General features: G+C 39.6%; 1 protein-coding gene across 1 annotated transcript in view; it reads left to right on the top strand.

The window, feature by feature from the left end:
* Positions 1–23,423, top strand: part of si:dkeyp-14d3.1 (transmembrane protein 132C) — a 179,963-nt gene that overhangs the window by 80,139 nt on the left and 76,401 nt on the right. The window contains exon 3 of the mRNA XM_026188667.2: positions 1,222–1,368. Within this exon, the coding sequence (XP_026044452.1) occupies positions 1,222–1,368 (147 nt within the window). The remainder of the gene's footprint in view (positions 1–1,221; positions 1,369–23,423) is intronic.

Raw genomic sequence — 23,423 nt, 5'->3', positions numbered from 1 at the left:
ACGATTCACTGTACTCTGAGCATGGTCTGAAAGATGGCAACCTATCACTGCATCGTCCAAAAATTGGATACTCTGATCGAGACTAAACATGCGGCTTTGTAGAAAACTCTATAAATGTTCTATATGATCTCATCTATATGTGCACATCTCAAAAGGGAAGCAGCTGGCAGAAAGACATCAAATTATCTCGGAAACACAGCAACACAAAGAAATATTATTTCACACGCGCGCGCACAAACACACGGAGTATGCGCACTCTCACAGAGCTGCCTTAAGTGTGTTTATCTTTGTTCCTATAGAGAGATGAAGAATACCATCTGTCATATTACCCATTTCACTTCTCACATATAACCGCCCTCACAACATGAGACGATATTACATCAAAGAAAGAGGCTTGACTGGGGAGGGCCGCTATATTCATTGGCATGGAGACATGCAATTGCATTTTAAAGTGCAGTAACAAATTCAGGATGAAAGCAAAGCCTTATCTTTGGTCTCATCTGCCAACCTGGTATGGATTGGATGGGGAAAGTGATTGGGCCTTCTGTTATAATTTAGTCTTCTCTTCAATCTTGGAACTTTGCTGCCACTCTCCGATAAAATCGTACGGGGCTGGGACCATGTTATTGATTGAAACATTAGCCTAAACATATTTTATGTCAGCACTTTTACCTTTAAATCAGTCTCTGTTCAGAGGATGTGCTTTATAATCTGGGTTATGTTCATCAAAGATTTTGATTTATTTTATGTTCTTTTATTTCCTTGGGACTTTTTTTTTTGTTCTTTGTAGCCTGCTAAGCCAAGGACATTGATGCTGTTATTTTGCCACAGTCAAAGAAACCTTTTTATAAATTTTCTTTCAGACTGCAAGGGAGTGAATCTATTACTGATGGAGGCGAGGAACGGAGAGGAATAGCATAATGATACGGTCACATCCCACTTGATGTCATGGCAAACAGCACATTTACCACACATGGCACATCCCGGCGAGGCTTTGCTTTGTTCGTTTTGATACATTTTCAATCAAATCCTGGTGAGAGTGTAGAGAAACGCGCACATAAAGGATGCGCAAATATGAAATGACACGCATTTTTACAACCAGCTGAAGGCACGCTAGTGATGAACAGAACAGAATGACCAAAAAAAGGATCCATCCTGTAACTCGTAGATGTACAACAACATATGCAATCATTGGGCACGTTTTCTTTGCTTTCTCCGCAGAGTGAAGTTAAAAGAAGGCGTGACGTTCCTCGGCGCTCGCCCCAGCAACCCCACCCAGTGGATAGTTAGTCAAGATGTGAGGAGCGAAGGCCACCGAGTGGTGACTCTCCACTGCCGCAGGAAGGAGTCCAGCTATGATCAGCAAAGGTCAGCCCATAAAGTGCTTTTCTTTGAATGACTATATCGAGTTTGGGAGAATGGCCTCTTAGTGACTTGTAAACATCTTCATGACCTTCAATTATAAGACATTAAAGTAAGTTCCTCACTGATGACAGCTTTTTAGTATGTGTATTTATTTTTTTAATGTGTTCATAACTACTGAACTCAACAGCCTGACTTCACATTAGCCGCTAAAAAAGTAGTTGTCACTTTTCGGATGTGCACAATTTGAGTTAGTAGCATCAGTTAGATGGCTTCAGTAGGCTTATCTCCAGAGTGATTTTTACTGTTGAATTAAAAAGTTGCTGATCATTCACATTTGGAAGGAGACACACACACACACTCACAGGCACCGTGTGAATGGTTATTTAAGCGATGTTCTCTTTGCTCAAATGACACACTTGACTTGACATAAAGGCCACGTCTGTTGACACAACTGTGGAGAGAGAAAAGTTAATCGACTATTGCAGCATCCCCTCTTCCGTCTCTCTCTCTTTCCCTCGTGCTGTCGTTTTTATTTGCGTACTTACTCTCTCCACTAGCAGGCCTCAAAGTTGTTTTGGTCATTTCCCATCTGCATTCACATCCTTAAACTAATCTGGCAGATAGGAACGTGATTGCCAGCGCAAGAGGAGGAGGGGGGTAGAAAAAAGGTTGCCGCGTTAATTAAGTGCTGATTGAAGGCCTTTGTGCGTTTTAATAGTTTTTCCTTCTCGGATAAGGAAATAGTTTTAATAAATCTAACTTTCTAGTGACAGGTGTAATTTTATGGATTAGAGGCAGATGTGAAGCTGGGGAAGGCTTACTTATTCGCTCTTAAGCTTTCGTTCCACTTAGCAAATTCTAAACCACTCCCTTAAGAAAACAAGACTCCTGACATTGCAACTGCAACTTTATAATCAAAGTTGTGCAGGGGTTATTTAAGTGTAGAGCAGCCTGTGAAACATGTGTAATTTAAAGCTGCTGGTCCAGTGATTTATTTAGACATGTTACTATTAGTGGATCATCACAAGGAGTGATTGTAGGCTAACTGCAGTGTTACAGCACATAAAACAAAGACAGCTGCGCGTGCCGTTGAATAGTTGCGCGTCTAAAATTAATAGATTTTAATAGATGTGTCATTGTGAATCTGCACAGCTACATATAAGCCAGGAGCTGAGTCATGCTGTGTCTGTTGCAGATGCTTATGCTCAGATTTCAGTGGCCTTTTTATGTGAGGATTTAATATTCTTGCTTCTCAGAACAGGCAGTACATTTTTGGACTTTATTAACAGCCAGTTTCATACATGAACTGCCCCAAGAACTCAAAGTCGCCTCCGCACTGAAAAAACTTTTCAGACGCTCCATTCAGTCGCATAATAAGGTTTGACAGCTCAGTCTTATCATTATGTTTGCGTCTGTCTGTTCCAGCCTATTTTTACTCACATAGAAATAATGGTGAGAATATCTTAGGCTAACATGTTTGTTATCATGACCGAATAAGATATTAAATGCACTCTGAGGCCGCTGAAAGCTGAAATTGATTTCTGTTTGGGAAGTTTTTTGTTGCTTTAAAGCAGGGTTCCCCAATCCCAGTCCACGAGGCCCGGTGTCCCTGCAGGTTTTAGATCTCACCCTGGGTCAACACACCTGAATCACATGATTAGTTCATTGCCAGGCCTCTGGAGAACTTCAAGACAGTTGTTTATCTATTTAAATCAGCTGTGATGGATCAAGGACACATCTAAAACCTGCAGGGACACTGGCCCTCGTGGACTGGGATTGGGGACCCCTGCTTTAAAGCTTGTGAGATTTTAAAGGTGTTGGACTAGAGTTGATCTTACATCATATTTTGTTACAAACCTGAATACTAAAATGCATTTTAGATCTCTGTAGTACAGTTGTGATCAGGCTCATCACAGGCATGAGTGCTTTGCTAATTTGGGGATTTTAATGATTTTTTTGAACTGAATGGAGCGACTTCACCAGTGGTCAGTATAAGAAAAGCAAAGATTATTCTGAACTTTGAGTCATACAAAGCTACTTTAGAAGTGTCCAAGAATAAGGAAGCTTTTAAAGGTAGCATGGGTACCAGATGAAACTCGGAGGTCATGTTTCATTTGTTCTGGCAGAATTCATCTGGACTCCTTCCGGTTTACACAAATGTTCTCACAGCTCTGCCTACAGTGCACAATGCCACACGTTTTTAAGATGACTTTTTATAGGTCTAATTATTGTAGGTCCAATAAGTATTTTGGTCTAAGGCTGTTACGGCGAGTGAGATGAGCCGTGTGGAAGAAATAAAGGAGGATCCAAATGCAGGCACTTGCAAAGGTGTGAGGGTGGTTTATTAAAAACAAAATAAAAATGGGCAAACGGCAAAGGAACAGAAGGCTATCTAAACTGAGAACAACTAAACTAGTGAACACAAACCCGGACATGAACATGAAGGAGGATGAGCAGCCGAGAATGACGACGGACAGCAGGGAAAACACACGAGTGAGACATGGTGGATATACAGACGGACCAGCAACTACAATGACAGAAGACACAACTTAAATACACACAAAGAAACACAGGGAGATTACACACAGGTGGTGGACACAGCTGGGAGTAATTAATGAGACGAGACAAGGGAGGTAAACTGAACACACCCACATGAGACGCAGACCTTCACAAAAAAACAGGAAACAAGAAAACACTGCACGAAGACGCAGACACGACACTGAGACAGACTAGACACTGAACTAAACCTGCAATAAACATGAGAACACAAAACCTACGAACTAATCCCTAAACAAGAATAACTAAAACATAGATTCATAATCACCATCATCATCATCATCATCATCATAATAAGAAGAAAAGAATCCAAAATGCAAAAACACACCAAAACACAACAACTCATAATACTGGGTCAAACTGACCCAGAACTGTGACAAAGGCTGTGGATGACACCCTTTAGAAGTCAAAACTGACCTGAGAGCTGGCACACTAATCTGCATTTGTGCATTTGTCCGGTTATATGAGGCTAGCTTAAAGGTGTTTTTCTTCAAGGTCACTTCTCAACTTGAATTTCAGTTTTAAGTTTTTCAAAGTTTATCCAACTGCATGCTTCGCCTTAGAAACTCATATATTCATGCACCATATACACTTTGCTTTACTTATAGGTCTAAGCAGAGCTACAGCAACAGCCTAAGTAGGACTGAGCAGCAACACTTGGCAGCTGGCTCCTCCTTGCCTCTGGAGCTATTTTCCTCCTTTAAGCAGGTTTTATTCTCTCCACGCTATTCCGCGACCTCACCGTCTCTCTCACCCACACATACACATTCTCCATTACAGTAGTAAAATCATGTTTTATTGATTTACTAAGTGAAGAAGCCAGAGACAAGAGTGAGCATATCTAGTCTAATCCCAGCTGTTTGGGCCATGTACATTGGGCTGCTCCTTAATCTCCACAGCTGTCAAAGTCACTTCACAGAGAAGACCAAAGAGGCCCCATGATGGCTATACAATGCACAATGCTCCAATTTTTCTTTCGTCTGGTCCTCCCCGCTCAGAGTGTTTTCAATGAAGCTCTTTTAAAAGGGGATTAAACATTGCTATCTCATCTGTTGAGCTGTCATTCAGTCTGCTTTGGTCTCTCCTCCGCTGCTTCCATGCAGAGGGGAGGATGAGGGATGTGAATGGTATAGGTCAAACAAGTGAGGATCCCATTTGCATTTTAAAGTTGTTTTTGAACAACAGGATGTATACACGATTATCTAAATATGAGTTAAGCACTCACTTGAGGATTTAGTTATTTACTTCTTCACTGCGACTCTGGAAAGCCATTCTTCTGTAAGAATAGAGTCTGTTTTCAATTGAAAATTTTCCTCATCTTTTAAAAGAAAATGTCCATAACCCTGCATAGGTTACAGTTAACGATGGAGCAAATTAGACCCACACTAATCAAAAATATGTTCCATTTACTCCTAAAGTGTTTAGACCAGTCTTACATCTCAAAAGTGTGGATTTCCTTGTACCCACAAGTTCACTGTACATATACAATTACAATAAAGGGTCATTCTATTCTCTTTTATTCTATTCTATTCCTGTTTGCTACTATGTTATACTGCTGCACACTCAAAAGTCAGCAGAACATTGTCCTGTGCAATTTCCTGGACATTTTGAGTCATTCCTCTTTCCTGTACTGTGTGTCTGATTACACGTTGTTTTTACCATTAGGATGCAGCCCTGAAGTCACATTCCTCATGACGGCGTGTGGAAAACAGAATCATTTCTGAATAGGAGATAAATCTGAAAAGAATCTAATGGTTGACCAATTACTATGTTTGTGCATTCTCAAACATTTATGACAAGCATTCAAATTTTCAATTGAATTTAAAGGATTTTTTTTTTAAATTTAGAAGAGTGTGCTCACCTGGCTCTGCAGCTCTTATTTAAATCAGAATCAGAATCAGAATCAGAATACTTTATTGATCCCTGGGGGAAATTATTTTTTGTTACAGTGCTCCATTTTAAACCAACATTAAGACAAGACAGACAATACGCTAACTAAGAATAGTACAATATATACATATATATACATACATACATACATAAGTCACTTATAAATAAATATTTGGAAAAGAAACATGTGTAGTTGTAGCAGCAAACAGTGTGTTAAGTGGATGCGTTGTACAGGGAGATGGCCACAGATGGCATCAGTGCATTATGCTAACAAATACACAAGTTGTTAGTAAAATGCTCTCATGATTTTACCAATGTCGGGTTGTTGACTTCACAAACAGGCTGCAAAGGGACAAGGCAGGAACACAGACTTTTAATCATCGTTTTACATGCCATTTGTACAAATGAATAATTTGCACTGTCACTCTACCTTGGACTGCTTCCTAGACTTAAGTGTCTTTGAATAACGTCTGTGGAGCTGCTAATTGAAGCCTGTATGTATGTTTGCCGTGACGGTTGTCCAGATCCGATGTGTGCATGAAAGCACGACATTACAGACGGTGTGTCAGGTGTACACTATGTGCCGGTTCAGCCACTCGCTTTAAGCGGCTCGCCCTGGCCAGCTGAGTCCCTACTTTGTACACGTTCACACCTGATGCTCTGACCACACCTGACTCCCTGTGACTACACATGTAGGAAATACATGAAAAAAAACTGCTTTCGCTCAACCCTCATTTTTTTTGTATCATCATCTAATTGTTGTAAATCAAAAAATAGATAATATGATTTTTGAACTTCTTTTCCTAAGCTCAGACATGGGTCTACTGGTTTACACACTAATAAGACCAATAAATTATCCCTAGTTTGATCCCGGGAGGAGGCGTAAATCCCTTCGGGGGTTGTGTCAAGAAGGGCATCTGGTGCAAAAATCTGCCAAATCAAATCTGCAGGGTTACCTGCTGTGGTGAACCCTTGTGAATAAGGGAGCAGCTGAAAGTAGCTATTCTTCTTAGAAGTTGTTGAATTTGATCAAGATGAACAGCTGAATCTGTTCCTCAGCTCTGCAGACTGAATTTTCCTATGGAAATGCAAACCTGTGCACTTTTCCCTGACCGACAGCATCTCTACCAATAACAGCAATAGCGAGGTGACAGCTTTTCATCAAGGGTTGCTACAGTGAGAAGATGCGGTGTGCTTTTAACTGGAAACAACAGAGCTGAATTCTCCCTAAAGCCACCAAAGGAAAAGCTGACGGCAGGTCTTTCCGATTCAATGCAACGAAACAACAACAACACCACAGTGAGATAAGAGCTGTTCACATTGTTGTTATGAAAAAAGTCAAATCAGATCTGCCCCAGTTGTGCTGTGTCACATAACACATTACCTTATAGCTCAGTTCCTAAAGAGTTTGTAAGTTAGTGGTTTTCTATTTCTATGGTCGCTATTTTGAAGCCAACAATAAAGCAAAGGGGTAAAAAAAAAAAGAAAAAAGAATGAACTCACCTTGTCATAGTCAAGACTTAAGCTATCAAAACCAATGTATTTTGACCTGAAATGAGAAGCGTGCTTTTTCCCTCTGTTCAAAAACAAAGATGCAAATTTTTGGGGTAGAAAAATATGTCACTTTTCTCTCTGCATACCTTCGATGTGCCACGCAGCAGCACCAAGGAGAAGACGCTTGGCCCCTTTTCCATATTTCTCTGCTCTTTGTTATTTGTCATCCTGTGTTCTTAATGAATAATTGATATATTGTAAGAAGAATGATTTTTCTCTAGGCACTTCCTGTTGTGTTTATGGGCCTGTGTGATGGGAGATGACAGTCTTGGATCTTAAGTGAGCATTTATGGCCTCATTTATATGTAAATTATTATTTAACCTTATATCCACCGCCCTTTCTTTGACAGGTTGAGATTCTTAGCAATGGGGCTACAAAGACAAAAATGCCCGTGTGGAGTGCACATGTTATTGGGTGAAATGCACTAGATTGAAAGCTTTCCTTTGTCTTCATTAAAGGTGAGCTCATTCAAAACGAAAGCAGTCCTGCTTCTTCAGCATGTCACAAGGCATAAGTGGAGACCTCGGTAAAAGTGCCATGTCCAGCCCTTGGTTGTTCATTATGTCTGTCTGGGTGCAGATGTAGCTCTCTTGAGAGCCACCACTTCATTAATCGCCCACACCACACCCAGTTGAGGGTCGGCAGGCAGTTCACTCATTACAGCCATTTCACGAGGGAGCCAGTCCAAGTAGGAGCAGGGGGGGAGGGAAGATATAGTATATATCTAAAAATCTTGCTTAATTTAATAACGGTCTCATCGCAGCCTGTTTTATATTGTCTGAATCACATTTGCATAGAGTTCGGATTAATATAATTAAATTCGGCATTCATCCATTTTGCTATAAAGACACGTGACTTTTCCACTAAAGCAGCAGCTTGTAAATCTCATCAGTGTGAATACTTAGGATCCCAGATGGAAAGAAATCACACAGCTGTGTAATAACGGGTGAGATTTTGTAGCGACCCCACAATATATCTCCATTTCAAAGTTTAGAAAACCTTTAAAACAGGATTATTTATTGTTTGTGTCATTTATTGCAAACCTGAAATGAAACAAAGGCCTCAAGATAGCTGTTATAGTCTTCTAAGCCCCCTGGAAGAACATTAGGCATGTGTGGTCCTTGTCATTCTTGGGGCTTCAGAGAAATTCATAATTATATGTGAGTGTTTCTACAGACAGACAGACAGACAGACAGATAGATATAGATATAGTCTATCTATCTATCTATCTATCTATCTATCTATCTATCTATCTATCTATCTATCTATCTATCTGTCGATCTATCTATCTATCTATCTATCTATCTGTCGATCTGTCGATCTGTCTGTCTTTCTGACTTACATGTGAAAGAATTGTCTGAACAAATGAAGTTTTGTTAGGGTTCAGTAGTCCTGAGAATGAGCCACATGTTGTAGGCTTTATGCTGTATAATACTGCATAAATCGAGGCTGAAATGAAATTGCCTAATTACATTAGGGCCAAACAGGAACTTGACAGTCCTTATGCTAACACCCTTAATAATGACTCAGCCCCGTTCTCAGTGGCTTCCATCTACCGTAAATATACTCCGTCACTGAAGCCTCATTGATAGCATTTACCAAAATACACTAGTCCAAATTTTGGTTAATCTCTTAATTATATAATTGGCATGTGATCAGTACTCATCTGTGTCAGCCAAACTGTCATTTTTTTAACGAGTCCTTTTTTTTATTTTACTGTAAGGCTGGCGGAGAAACATTCAAAATGCTTTTAGCGGGAGACGTGGTTTCCTTTATCAGTACTGGAGCAGAGATTTGGCATATACTATGCCCCCTCCCTCCCCACACACACACACACACACACTCACACACACACACCAGGACAGCCAGATGATTACAATAGACAGCCTAGATTACATTTGACTGTTCGTGCTGGCCCCCTGCTCAACTGCCAGGGAAACAATATTGGGAAAATATGCCCCAATGTGCCTCATTGCACTTTCTCCTAGTTCACCAATAGCCAGTAATAAAACTCAGCGGAGAACATTATCAGTGCTGCATACATCTGCACCAAATGGCCATGAAACTTTTCAAGTAAGCTTTGTGAAAATATGGAACTTCTTCATACAGTACATTTCACTGGCTTTAAGTGGAATCCTGAAAAGCTTTTGAGAGGTGTGGGAATGCGGCTTGGTAGTTCAGATTCACTCATGTCATGCCACAGTGCATGCCACCTATCAAAAGTGTACATGCAGACAAGAGACAGATTGAGGTTTGTATTTGAGAATTATGAAGGTTTATCAGTGGATATCCCTCTCTTAGAGATTAATCCCCTGGAGGATTAGAACATGGTCTCTAGTATTTGGAGGGTTGCATCACTTTTTTTTCTTGCTGTGGTTATGTGGATTAAAGCTATTAATAATGCTTTCTTGATATAACAAGCAAAAGTACCTTTTTAATGGAGATAAACACATTTTTATTATTTTCACTTTTTAATTGTGTGTTTCCCTATTAAAATAAACAGCTGCACGTTGCCTGATTACTTTCAGATTTCCATTATTCCTTTATTTTGTTCAAAAGATTTGGCTAAGCCAGAAAATAGGGTTTTTTATTTTTTAAGGTTGAAAAAAAATCAGGCAGCGTGCGATTGCTTATAAAAATGCATCGTTGTTGTTGTCGTTGTTGTTGTCGTTAATAAAATGTATACAGCTCTATGATTCTTTTTATTTACCAGTGATTCACGCGGTTGGTCAACATGACAATCAAAAAGAATAGGGATTATTCTAATTGTGATAAATGAAAGTATGTGTGACAATGTTCATGCAAAGTTTCAGATTCACCCACCCGTTAATGAGATTAGATTAGATTAGATAGAACTTTATTAATCCCTCGGGTGGGTTCCTCTGGGAAATTCGATTTCCAAAAAAGCGCAGCACCGACAGAAGTTAGAGTTACAGAATATTATATATATATATATATATATATATATATATATATATATATATATATATATATATATATATATATATATATATATATATATATATATATATATATATATATATAATACACACACACACACACACACACACACACACACATATATATATATAAATACAGAGACAATATAAATAAATAGATAAATAGAATAAATAGGAATAAAAATAAAAATACAAGTGAATTGCACATTTCAAGTATTGAGTCTATTGCACTGTTGACTATTTACAAAAGTATTGCACAAAAGGTATTGCACAGTGAGGTGAAGAGGCACTACAGCTTAGTTGTTCCCCCCTCCTTTGTCCTCCTGTTTCCCCTCCCTCTCCCCTCCAGAGAGGAGTTAAACAGTCTGATGGCGTGTGGGACAAAGGAGTTTTTAAGTCTGTTAGTTCTTGTCTTTGGGAGAAGCAACCTGTCACTGAACAGACTCTTCTGGTTGTTTATGGCCGTGTGCAGAGGATGCCTGGCATTGTCCATAATGTCCATCAGTTTCTTTAATGTCCTTTTCTCTGCCACTGTCACCAGAGTGTCCAGCTTCATGCCGACCACAGAGCTAGCCCTCCTGATCAGTTTCTCCAGCCTGGATGAGTCCTTCTTTGCTGTGCTGCTCCCCCAGCACACCACAGCATAGAAGAGATAGTAGCTACAGACCTTATAGTAAGATTCACTCAAGATACAACACTATGCGGTATTCCACCTTAATTTGCGTACTTTATTCTAAAGACTATATGACAATAAATCACATTTTATTAATAAATCATTTTAAAGCCATAAATAAACAGAGATCTTCCTCACATATGAAGTTTATACCATAGATGGTAAAAAAAAAAACCAAAAAAAAAAAAACAGATAGCTTCTAGGCCGGAAAAATTAGGGCAATGGACAAGTGTTTAATATACTAAAGACCACTAGATGGCGATCTAAATCGCTCATTTTGGTCATGAATTAAAACGTTTGTATAAATCTTGATCATACCGTGTTTCCAAATAGAAGATTATCTGTGTGCATGAAACCAAATATTTAACAGGTTGTCAGTGTGTCATCAGCCACAGTCGCCCCTCCTCCCCACATCCATTGTTTTGCTCCCTTTTTGCAGCGACAGTAGAAATCCTCAACTCAAGGCTTTAAAATAGGGCAAATCGCCTGCTTTGCATTTAAACCTCCCCTATAATCTATTAAGACCTTTCATCTTTGTTTTCAGCGTGAAACAAAGGCCAGAAACGACCACACTTTTATTGTGTACGTGATGATGCTTTTCATTCATTTGCATATGACTTTAAAATGATTTAGTAATTAGATTTGACAAAATATCTTAAAGTCTAAAGTCCCCAAATTCCACTCAGATTCAGGAAAGATAATCTGTGGGAGGAAGGCCGAATGGCTAGTCTAGTGTAATCAGATTGTGGTCTGTAAAACATTGTCCCTGATCTAAGAGCAGTTGTAATGGCATCCCCCTCCTAGCTATTAATGCACTTCAAAGCTGAAGAGCATCACTTTGGAGAATAGAAAGTATATCATTATGCATGGCTCTGGTGTTTGAGCATTTAAATAGTACCCAATCTCAGAGCATTTCTTACTTTTTTAACCCAAAAGCAGCCTTTGCCTGTCGAGAAGACGGCTGGCTTATGCAGACGTAACCTTGTGGAGGGGAAAGTCAGCCATCATGGGAACTTGCAGCCTGATAAAGATGCTGGTGGTAGGCCTCTCACCTACAGGGGATCCAGCATTTGCATCGTATCCCAGAAAAGACCCTTTCGGGACAAGATGATGTAGCTGTTCATCAAAGTCTTAAATATTCAATAATATGAATAAATAATTTGCATCCAGCACAACTGGGTGCATGGGCTCCAGACCAGGTTGGATACTGTGGTGTGGGCGGCAGCATACATAGAAGAGATCATCTATCCAGTTGAATTCAACATTGAGTACAGCGGTGGAATCAGATGTTCTTCCTCCATAAACATATTTATGCTGATTACATTTTCTGGGCACGCCAGCACAGTTTTGGCAAAATTAAACCTGTGGTGAGACTGAAACTGTTGCTGGTGTTGCAGTGCTCACTTCAGTAGCACTCAGCCAGGGAGACAAAGTGAGCTAAGGTGTAAACATGTAATTGTCTACAAACTCACTAACAAACACACTGCTTGCTTCTCTTCTAATTACATCTCTGTAGTGTCTGCTGAAGAAGTACTAAGTTTGGACTGAATTGCAATGAGATTTAGCTCATTCAGCACTCCGACTCTGATGAACAGCAGCTGAGTGCGGAGAATAAGTCCACTTGTCTTTAATATTTCCGTTCAGATTTAACTCGAAAACTCCCTCCCTACAAACGTGTCTAACTGAACGGGCAAAAGAAACCCTGGCCCACAGTTGGCTCTAATTAACCTCAGTTTATCTTGGCTTTCAAAATGATTGGCTTTATACTGAAACCCATTTCATTTAAAGAAATGCCTGGCCTGGCACCAGCACTGTCTCATTTATCTAACCTGCACAGGAAAAATATTTAAATGAGCCTATTAAAAGAGGCCCTGGGCTGTTGAGAAAGGTATAGAAATGGTATTTGAAAAAACAATGACCGAAGGACTTCAGACAGGGAAGAGAAATGGGCAGCGAAACAAACAGAAAAGGTACCAGTCACATCCTCTCATCTGCACTACAGCACTTGCAGTGCTAACACTGACAAGCAATCTTTTGCTGTCCTCTGTTATCATTCCCGGTTTAACAGGTTGAAAGCAGAGCTCTGTCTTAAGGATAACATGCAGGGAAAAGTAAAATGTCACTAAAGGCACTCTCTTCCTGCAGCCTTAGTGCTAGTTTAGCAGGACTGACCACCCCTGACATGTAATCAGGCAGTGTGTACAACTGACTGCTAGTGCTGAACAACAGATACATTTGGAATTGAAGCTGTAATTTATTTAACTCGGCACAGTTATTTCTTTTAAAATAGCTGATCTGGAATTTGTATCTCAGTATTTTGACGAGATCTCGCGTGGTAAAGATTTGTCATGACTGCACGTGACATTAATCTTAGAAAATGACAACACAAATAAAATTTGCCACAAAAACAATCAAAATGTGACTTTTTTTTAACCAAACTGTTCATTCTTAATCAGTGAGCAAGTCAAAGCAGGACCAGCGGACACGTTCATGTGCATGTCACCTCTTCCCACATAAACACTCAGCACAGGTTTAGTAGTGCACATTTTCCCACTTTCTCACAAAGGCAGACTCACGAGTGTTGTTGGAGTGATTCGAGTTGTAACCTCGGGTGATGGTGAAGCATCTAAAGCGGTCCTTGACTTGTGTGAAGAGACACTGAAAAGACACCCACAAAAGCTCCTCGGCAAAGCGATGATTTCACTATATAACTTCACTACATCGACGGCCACTTGTGCTCATAACAAATGCATAATTCACAATTATTAGAACACCTTGACGGGTGTCTGCACGCCTTTCATTGATGCGCCTGTTAGCGGTGGCAAAAAACCCACACAATCTCAGTCTGGTGCCGATGCAGTCAGATGTTTCCTGTGCGATCTAACTCAACTCTTCACAGCCACTGGATCAGTCCCCCATCTCTCACAGGCCATAAGTCAGCGAGGAGCACTGAATCACTATGTTGAATATGTAAATGGATGCCATTAAAGCTCTCTTTCTTTAATTAGTCTTTTGATTTCATGACTGAGTGCTTCCAATTATGGATCAATGTCTCATTTCTGCGCACGGACCCCTGAGTGTGCGGAGGCACTTTTTTCCGTTACAAAATGCTTTATAATTTCTCCTCTGCCAACACGGCCGTTCACATCACACTTCCCGATCAATGAAAAATCTTCCTGCTGTAAGCCCGCTGATATATGTGCACCAGTAATATATTTTTATAAACAGGATCAAATTTCAACATATTAATGTAATGGCCAAAATTTGTGCTGTGAGTGGGAAATGTAGGGGGAACGTCGGTGTACTTATTCTGGTAGAAATTTTGCACCGAGCACTTTAAGTGGTACATAAGAGGGGCCTGAATAGAGCGTAATATCGAATTTCACTCCTGACTGGGAGCCGCGAGTATGCTCAGGAAGAGGTGCTGACGTAGCGCTTTCAAACGGTATCGTGCTACTCGTGTTCTGCAAAAATAGCGTATAGGTGAATGGATTGGAGCAGATGTTAGCTACTCAGGGGTTTTATCAATCTAAAAAGATAGACATCTCACAGTATGTGTGCAATACTAATGCTTGTGTATGCTGGGAACATTATTTCTGATATAGGTTGGTTCTTGAGAGTCTTTCTGCTAAAGCCTAAAGCATACAAGATCATTTTTTCCTTTTCTTTTCTTTTTTTATATACAGAATGAAATATAGAAAGGCATCCTCTTCATTTAGTCTGCATTAGTTAGGTGGGAAGTAACAAAATTACCTTAAAATACTTACTTTTATTTATTTTTCTGACAACCTTTTACTTTTAACACAAATATCGGTATTTTCCACTCCTCACATTTTCAGTCTCGTTAGGGAAATTATTAAATCCCAGCAATGCACAGCTTGTGACATCAAAGTGAGATGAGCCTAAATGGAGAGAAGAACAACACACAACACAGGCTTTTTGCATACAAAGAGATGGAAAAGGCAAAAAACATAGAATTTATGTAGCATTATATGTACCTTCATAGTATTATACTTAAGTAGGAGGAGCAGGAGTTAAAGTGGGATGGAATCATCCACAACATTCTTTTTTTTTCTGGTGCAGATGTCCATAAGTTGTGGTTTCAGTTATTAGTTGGTGATGCTGCAAATTTTGGTACTGATCCAATATTAAGTATATATAGGGCTGGTATTGCCAATGCCAATATTAATACTTTTAACTTATAAAGGCAGCTTGTGTCATGATTCATCAAAAGAATCATCACCAATCTGCAATTTCTGAACACATTTAAATGACAACTAAATTACTCTTATTTTTACTTTCAACAATAATTAGTTAATCCAACAATGCACACCACCTAGTTTTTCATTTAAATAGAAATTGGGTTTTTTGGAGACTTGAAATGTAAATGTGTGTGTCTTTAAAGTTTTTTGGGTGACTTTCTGTTTGTTAACCCTTATCCACCTGCCTAGTCACACTTTAGTCATAAACTGTACTCCTTTTTCTTTTTAGGTGTGAAGGCAAAGTAAAAACAAAATACAGTTTGTATTTTCATGTACTAATATTTTGTTATTATCATATTAATATAGTGCAAGGTTCAGCTAGCTTTGCGACTTTTCAAACCCTCTACTGCAGACCTTCTCAAAGTGTGGGGCAGAGCCATTGCTGGGGGGGGCGGCATGAAAAGGGAAAAAACAAAACAATGCTTGGACACTGCTAGCCCACACAAACGCAAAGCAGGAGATGAAGCATCACTGAATATGTTTCCAAACCAACTTCATTCTAAGCCAAAGACTAGAAAATATGGTGAAGCATATCTTCCCTTTGGCTTCACCTGCACAAGTGCCGAGGTAGCTCTCCCCTGCAGAATTGGTTTTCCCTGCGCGCTGGGCTCTTCAAATCACGGACAAACAGTATCCCACCAGGGTTTTAATAGTTTTGCAATTTTCATTAGTTTTTTTTTTATTTAGTTTTGACTTCAGATTTTCAATTTTATATCAGTTTTAATTAGTTTTTACCAATTGTTTGCTAATTTAGTTTATTTTTTATTTTTTTGAAAATCCTTAGTTTTAGTTTAGTTTTGATTAGTTTCAGTTATAGTTTTAGTTGTGTTTGCAATAATTAAGTGTAACAAAATCCCACTTTCATCATATCAGTCATGCTCTTCTGCTTATCCTTGGGTATGTTGCTATTCCAGCTACCATACCCTGCACCCTGGACAGGTCGCCTGTCTGTCGCAGGGCTAACACGCAGAGACAGACAACTCACATTCCCACCTATGGGTTCCTTAAATAAATAAATAAATAAAGGCAGATGAACAACCATTGATACCAGGCAACTATAAAATGTATATCTTGGCCCCAATGAGACTATTAACTCTTGCAACACCGGGTGTTCGTAATTTTGGTTCAAGTGAATTGATAAACTTTTTGAAGGCAATTGACTCACACGGTTATGTAGATATCCCCGTCCTGTTGTCTCGGGATGCATCACGCTGCCTTGCCTGGGGTTAGCTTCTGTTTTCTGGGGATGAGGGTTGAGTGTGCTCCCTTACCTTCTCAAGGTAAGCTAGGTTAGCCTTCTTGTGTGAGCTTTTCAAGAGCACTTTAAGGTTTGTGGGATTTTTTTTCCCCCTTTAGAAATGTCCCTCATAATTTGTCTCTTTCCACTACAAGACACTTGCTTTATCCAAAACACAGTCATATTCAAAGTAATCCCAAATTGGACTCTGGCGCTTTCTCTCGACTTTTCCTGACATGATTCTGCGCGTGGACGGAGCAGCAACACAGACGACTCGACTAACGTACTGCCACCTGCTGGCATAATGAGACACAGCAAGACAAAAATCTGGAAACTAAACTTCATTTTCTCCCTTGACTATTGTATGACACGCACACATCTACGAAAACTAAACACATTTTTGCTATAAATTCAGTTAATTTTAGTTAGTTTTGTGAAAACTCATTAGTTTTCCTTTTTTTGTTTTTATTTTTATTTCCGTTAACGAAAATGTTTTTTCACTTCTAGTTTTCGTTATTTCGTTAGTTTTCGTTAACGATAATAGCCTTGTATCCCACATTCTTGATTTTTAGTTCACAAACAATTGTTGTAATAAATAACTACTTCTGACATTTTGGAGATATTAGCTCTTTATACAGTAAAGTTACAGTGGGATACGAATAATATCAGGCTGATCCTGCCAGGATTTATTCCCTAGGTTCAAATAACGGACAAACAGCTGTTTATGTTTTTGAACCCATTTTGCACAGAGAGGCATTTTTTTGAAAAATGTATTGATAGCAATGTTGAATATTATTACACAGGGGAAAAAACAACTACATGTAAAATAATTACACCGTGATGCCTCTGCCTTTCTAAATAGAGGGACAGTAACTGCGTGTGTAAATGTAAGCGTGTAAAACCTGAAGATAGAGACAAAATTAAAGAGATTAAAGTTATTAATTAAAGATTAAAGTTAATCTGACTATCTGCCATTCTGCAATTCCTCTCCTGTAAACAATAACGTGGCGCACAGCTTGACGTAGAAAAAGGCACATACCTTTGACGTTGCATGATGAACTCTGTATTCCTCGTCCACACATAAACCCAAAAAAGGAGTTTTAAAAAGTCTTTTCGGTGATTCCTAACGCCGTTTACGTGTGGACGAAACAGCTGCGTTTTCAAAATCACCCGTGTACGTGCGGACGCAGCGTAAAAGAGTTAGTAGTTTATTTTCTTACTACCTGCAGATTACTTGTATTTGCTTAATTGTTTACTAAATGTTTGAGGTGTGAAATAAACCGCAATGGAGCAAAATATGGGTGTGTGTGGTTGAAGGATGTGTTTGTGCGTGCGTGCGCGCGCGCGCGAGAGTGGGGCGAATATTTTTCTTGTAAAACAAAGGGGGGCCCAGCAAAAAAGTTCGGGAACCAATGCTCTACTGTATCACTTTTACTTCAGTACAGAAGTTGAATCAGTACTTTTGCTTTTGCCACCTCTGGTTATAACAATTAAACATAGGAATTTCATTTTTTATTGAAATCCTTGTTACATCCTTGAAAGTAGGCTCAAACTGACCTTTTTTGATCAGTGGGGGAACCTGTCCACACGCACAACACAGATTTATTGATGTACATAATCAATTATTGATTTGCAGTAAAAATCTGAGGGGAGCATTTGTTTGAAACTCGTGTTTGAGCACCAGTCCGAATGCCATATGTACACAGAAGCTAATGTATGCTAAAAGGAAATTGATTTTAGTTTAACAAGAACAATCTGTCCTTTGCAGGTAGAGTAACAATTTGTTTCCTTCCTGTGTTTCCTCGACATTCCCTTTATCCCTACTACCTCTGATTCTCTGATTCTGAAGCCCAGCTAATATCCACTGCTTTTATACTAAGGCTCACTTGATCTCTCTTGAGACTCTCTTCCTATCCCCAAAATAAATTTTCCTCTACATTTCACATTTAAGTCACAGAAAACATTAAAATTAAGTCCCATACCCCGATCCCTGCTGGCAAAAAACTTTCACCTGTTAGCACATGGACATGCGACCTGAGCCTAATCTCATATTAACGAATAATTAGACTGATGATTTATATAGTTTTTCATTTGTATATGTGACTGTGCTTCAAAAATAAGGTTTTCCTATTCTAGTAGTAGGATGTGAAACAGTGCAGTCAGTAAGTGGGTGTCAAAATTATACGAGCCTCTGAATTAAAATTGAGCTCTCGTGGACTTTTGAGACGGGAGGCTATGCACAGAACTTGACTCTTCATCACTAACTTTGACCTCCCAGATCCATTAGACACTACATTAAGACTTGAAGGCAATCACGCTCACGCAGCCTCCGCATCACTTCCTCAGCGACACTGTAATCATCGCAAACAAAGGGGTTCAGTTTACACATTTATGTTTGTCTTTCTGCATCTTATACATTTAAGCAAGCATGTCCTTGTGCACACAAATATTTGCTGTTCACAGATTAGTTAATGCGACTAGGCCTGCGTGTTTTCGATGTTGTTTGTCCACATGCATAATTCTTTGCATAGATTTTAAAGGTTGAAATCCCTTCCATTTGGATCTATTTTTTTCATAAGATACTGGCACTTATCTCACTCTGCTGTTACAGCAAATTCAACATCTGGCCCTGCTGTCCTTATCTACAGCTGACCTGTTTGCAAAACACATGCTGCGATATGATATTGAGCCGATTCTTTCAGGGGCTCTTTTCTGACACACTTTTTCATGTTTCACAGAGTGGGAGCTTAACCTTGCGCAGACAAGCCTCGGGGCTGCAGGGCTAGGGGGTGAGCCTGTTTGTGTGTCTGCCTGTGTGTGTGTGTGTGCGTGTGTGTGTGTGTGTGTGTGTGTCTGTGTGTGTGAGTGGAGGGGGGTTGATGCCTAGGTTGCAATAGGGTATCATTGATCTGATAGTCTGGGCCTCTCTGGTCAATGACTCTTGTGTGCTCTCCAGGTTCTGTTGCCATGCCAACAGTGGCAGAGCTAAAAGGTTTGGTGGGTTTTTAAGGACTTTCCCGAGAAGGACAGGCACTATCAGTGTCGGAGCACCTGCAGGTGCTGGTGCAGGCCTGCACGGTCACAGATCAACCAGGGGAGGCCTGTAAGGAGGGAGAGGTTTCAGTTTATCTGCACAAACACTTGTATCATCACCCCAGGGCACAGTGTCTGCTGCCCCCTAGTGTGTTAATGTGTGTGTGTGTATGTATGCGTGTGCTTGTGTGTTTCTAAGCGCTGTCAGGAGTTTTGGTGGTCGTTCCCAGTGGCTAATCTCTGTTGAGACGAGTGTTTAGATGTGGGGAAAATTGAGTTTGACTATCAGGACAAGTAGCAATTTATTATATTGCAATTTAACATTTAGATAGCTTTCCCACGAATTAGACAGATATAGAGTGTAACTGACTGAGAACTGATGCCTGATGCAATAAGGTCTGAGGTCACCGGTGGTGATGACTGCCATCATTAGGGATCCATTACACTACGGAGCCTACTTCAGCTGATGGACTCTAATGATGCTGCAGTGCAGAAAAGCATTTGGTTTTGATTAGACATCGGTGGAATGGTGCATTTCATTAACTCCAGGATGAGCTTTTGTTGTCTGGGAGTTGTTATGCCACTGTTTGAGCTCAGGCTAATGCGTCGACTGTGCTCATGGAGCAATTTTAGAAACAAATGTAATGAAAGAGTATTTCCCTCCTAACAGTCTAAAGCCTTTTACATACACTGTCCTTCCCCTCTTTATGCCACCCAAAACAAACTGATTAGGCACCACCTGGCCCTAACTTTCTTGACACAATATATTATTGCGCTATTAAAATGCTTATGTGTAAAATGTGTCTCTGTACCTTTGGAATCTATTTTTTTTGTGTGTGTGTGTGTGTAAAATGTGTCTCTGTACCTTTGGAATCTAAAAGACAAATGTTCCCACATGATTTAAGCAACCAAAAAACCCTCGTGTGTCCAAATAAAGGCCACATATGGCAGTTAGGTACGGTGCAAGCCGAATCCCTAATTTTTACATCTTGTGTCTCACAGTTTGCATGACTTACAGACACAGCTTAGCAAGCAGAGAAAGAAAGCGTTGAGTGAGTGTGTGTGTGTGGGAGTTGAATTTTTTAGCAGCTGAATTCAGCAGAACACTGTTAAGATAATTAGAAATATGATCCACTTATTGGGTTTGATGCACACAAGCCAGAAGCCCTCAGTTTGCGTCTATGCTTCATTATAATTGTATAATTAATAGTACTCAGCCCTTTTGTCTGTGTCGATGTTAGAAAGGGCTAAATAATAAGCGATTAAATTAAAGGGAATCTGATGCTTAGTAAAAGTGGGCTTTAATTTAAGCACTGTAGGTTGTTTGAAATATAACAACCCGATCTTTTTGTATGAGAATACAATCAATGGAAAGTACATTTCCAGAAGTATTTCTTTTCTGTTGGCTAGAACAACATGAGTATACATGTAGTACTTTCGGTTAGCTTTTTAAGTCTTTACTGGATAGCTCAAGGAAGAGCGGGAAGTGGCATGCAAGCGTTGCAGACAGATGTGAACCAGCGACACTGGACTTCATGGTTAGTGGCCTCAATCCGAGGCCATCTGGACAACCCACTGAACACTAAGCAGTCGAGAACCAGTATTAAGAAAATTGAAAATGGAAATACTTGCAAAATGCAAAAAAATGAAACACTTAAGTGTGCTTACTTAACTTGTATGCATTTATATGTTTACAGAGAGTGGTGGGGGATTCATAAATTTGACCAACAACCTAAACCATGTCATTTGGATGAGCATGCACTCACAAGTCTGAAAGTAAAAATCTTGCATGTGTAGTTTGTTTTTTGCTGCTAACATGACCCACTGAATGCCTGAATCTCAGGTGCACTGTGGTGAAACAGTGGGCCAAAGATGCAGTATAAAAAAAATATATCTTTGATCCTTTTGCCTGTGTGTTCTTTGTAAAAGCAAACCGAGAATACAATTTTTAAAAAATGAAGGAAAAAGTGGTTGTATTGAGATTGGTCACTATGCATTGAAGTCATTGATTCCTTCTGCTGGGCAGATCATGTAGATTCTAACTTTTGCCTTTCTTAGCGCGCGGGCTTTCATTGAAGTAAGATTAATTAAAGACTGGTAATGCAGCAACACTTAAATAAGGACACAGCTAATGCAGCAAGGTTAACCTCGCCGTGATTATCCATGGTTGTCACGTAGATAATTCCAGGTCACTTCATTTAGTTAAGGACCTTCCTAAGCAAAAGGAGACTATTGAGCCTTTACCGCAGAGGAAACTAACAGCAGGAGTGTTCAAAAGTGTGTTTAATAAGACAGTAACTCTGGCTGTACATTGAAGAAAGAAGCCAGCATATTCACAGTGAGACTGCCAATTTTTACAGGATTTAATTCAAAAAGATGTGAAAAAGCTGAATGTGTGGGTGCATTTACCTCTTTTTTTAATGTTTTTTGTTTTAATTTCCAGGTTCATTTCCTAAAAATAATTATCAAACAGATAAGATGGTTGTTTTTTACCATAGAGGAAAAGCTTTCTGTAATTTATTTTAGCATCCATGTCTTCTTAGCAAAGGAAATTATTTTATGGCATGACTGTGTGGATTGTACTCAAGAGGAATTCGTGTGCCAAAATAGAGACGTGTTAAAGGATTTATGCTTCCTGCCGTCAATTTTTATAAGACTATTACCAGCATGTTTTATTTATTCCATATCCCCTAACAACCCTTAAAACAGAGACTTTCTTATAACAGCCCCAGCTCGGTATTTCCTCTATTTTTGTTCTGCCAGTATAGAGAGGTATAAATGAATGTCAGTTGACGCACCATAAATCAAAGCTATTGGTTTAGTATCTTGGAGGAAATTATAGCAACATGAGTGATGCTCCGACTCATGTGATTGTATCGCCAACCATTCATTGCAGTCTTGGTGTAGGAGGCAGTTCGACATGGTTGAGACGGAGGAATCTCGGCGGCACGCACATGCAAACACGCGCACGAGCGCATCCTTACGCAGGCGCAAGTGTCCCGCAGATATCCAAACATTCAGTGGAGCTCGGTGTTAAAAAATATTTTGAATGTCATATTGACGAGTTAATGTTGGGTACCAGGGGTTCCTGTTAGCAGGCACTCCGTACAGATGGATTTTTATAGCTGATGATGGAACGAGCACTCGCCAACTGGAGAAAAGTTTCCGTCAGGTAAAAGGAAAGAAAGGCTCTTTGAATTTGATGTTCTTTTCTTGATTTTTTTTTAAATGACTCACAGCAAACGTGACAGTTTGTTCACTTTTTCACACATAAACCACTTTTCACTTTCATGCAATGTGCAGATTTCCCCAAAAAATACATCAGAGGAAGCGATAAAGTATGTTTATTGGGTTTTTTTCCTGCACATTTGCATTAAATCATCACATAAATGCACTTCTTTTGGTACTCTATATCTTCTATCGTCTATATTCTGGTACTATTATTTCCTCTTCTGACTGAATTTAATGCTCTTGTGGCCACCGCATACAATAAGTCACTGCATAACCATGAACCTCCAAAGCCAGAGAGGCAGCTACACCTTGGTGACATTTATCACTATTATAGTCATTCTTATCTTCCCTTTATTTGACAGTGTTTTGGGGGGAGTTTACACCTTTTTCTCCTCCTGTCACTATCTCTCTTTTCTAGTCTGGACGAGGCTGAATTGAAAAGGTCTCCTGGGTATTGGCGTCTGAGGATGCTTTCTCCTACACCTCTTCCCCTCTTCCTGCCCTCAAACACATCTTGTATTTGACTAGGGAGGGAATAAAAGATATATCTGTATTATAGAATTCAAAACTTTAGAATTCTTTGTATTTGTTGTTATTAGTAAACCTTTAGTAAGTATTTATGTTGCATCCAGTATATGCTACCCGATTTATTATCAGTAGC

The sequence above is a fragment of the Astatotilapia calliptera genome, chromosome 12 (genome assembly GCF_964374335.1).
Source record: "Astatotilapia calliptera chromosome 12, fAstCal68.1, whole genome shotgun sequence".
Classification (NCBI taxonomy): Eukaryota; Metazoa; Chordata; class Actinopteri; order Cichliformes; family Cichlidae; genus Astatotilapia; species Astatotilapia calliptera.
Note: the sequence above shows the minus strand (reverse complement) of the source record. Positions and strands in the feature narration are given on the sequence as shown.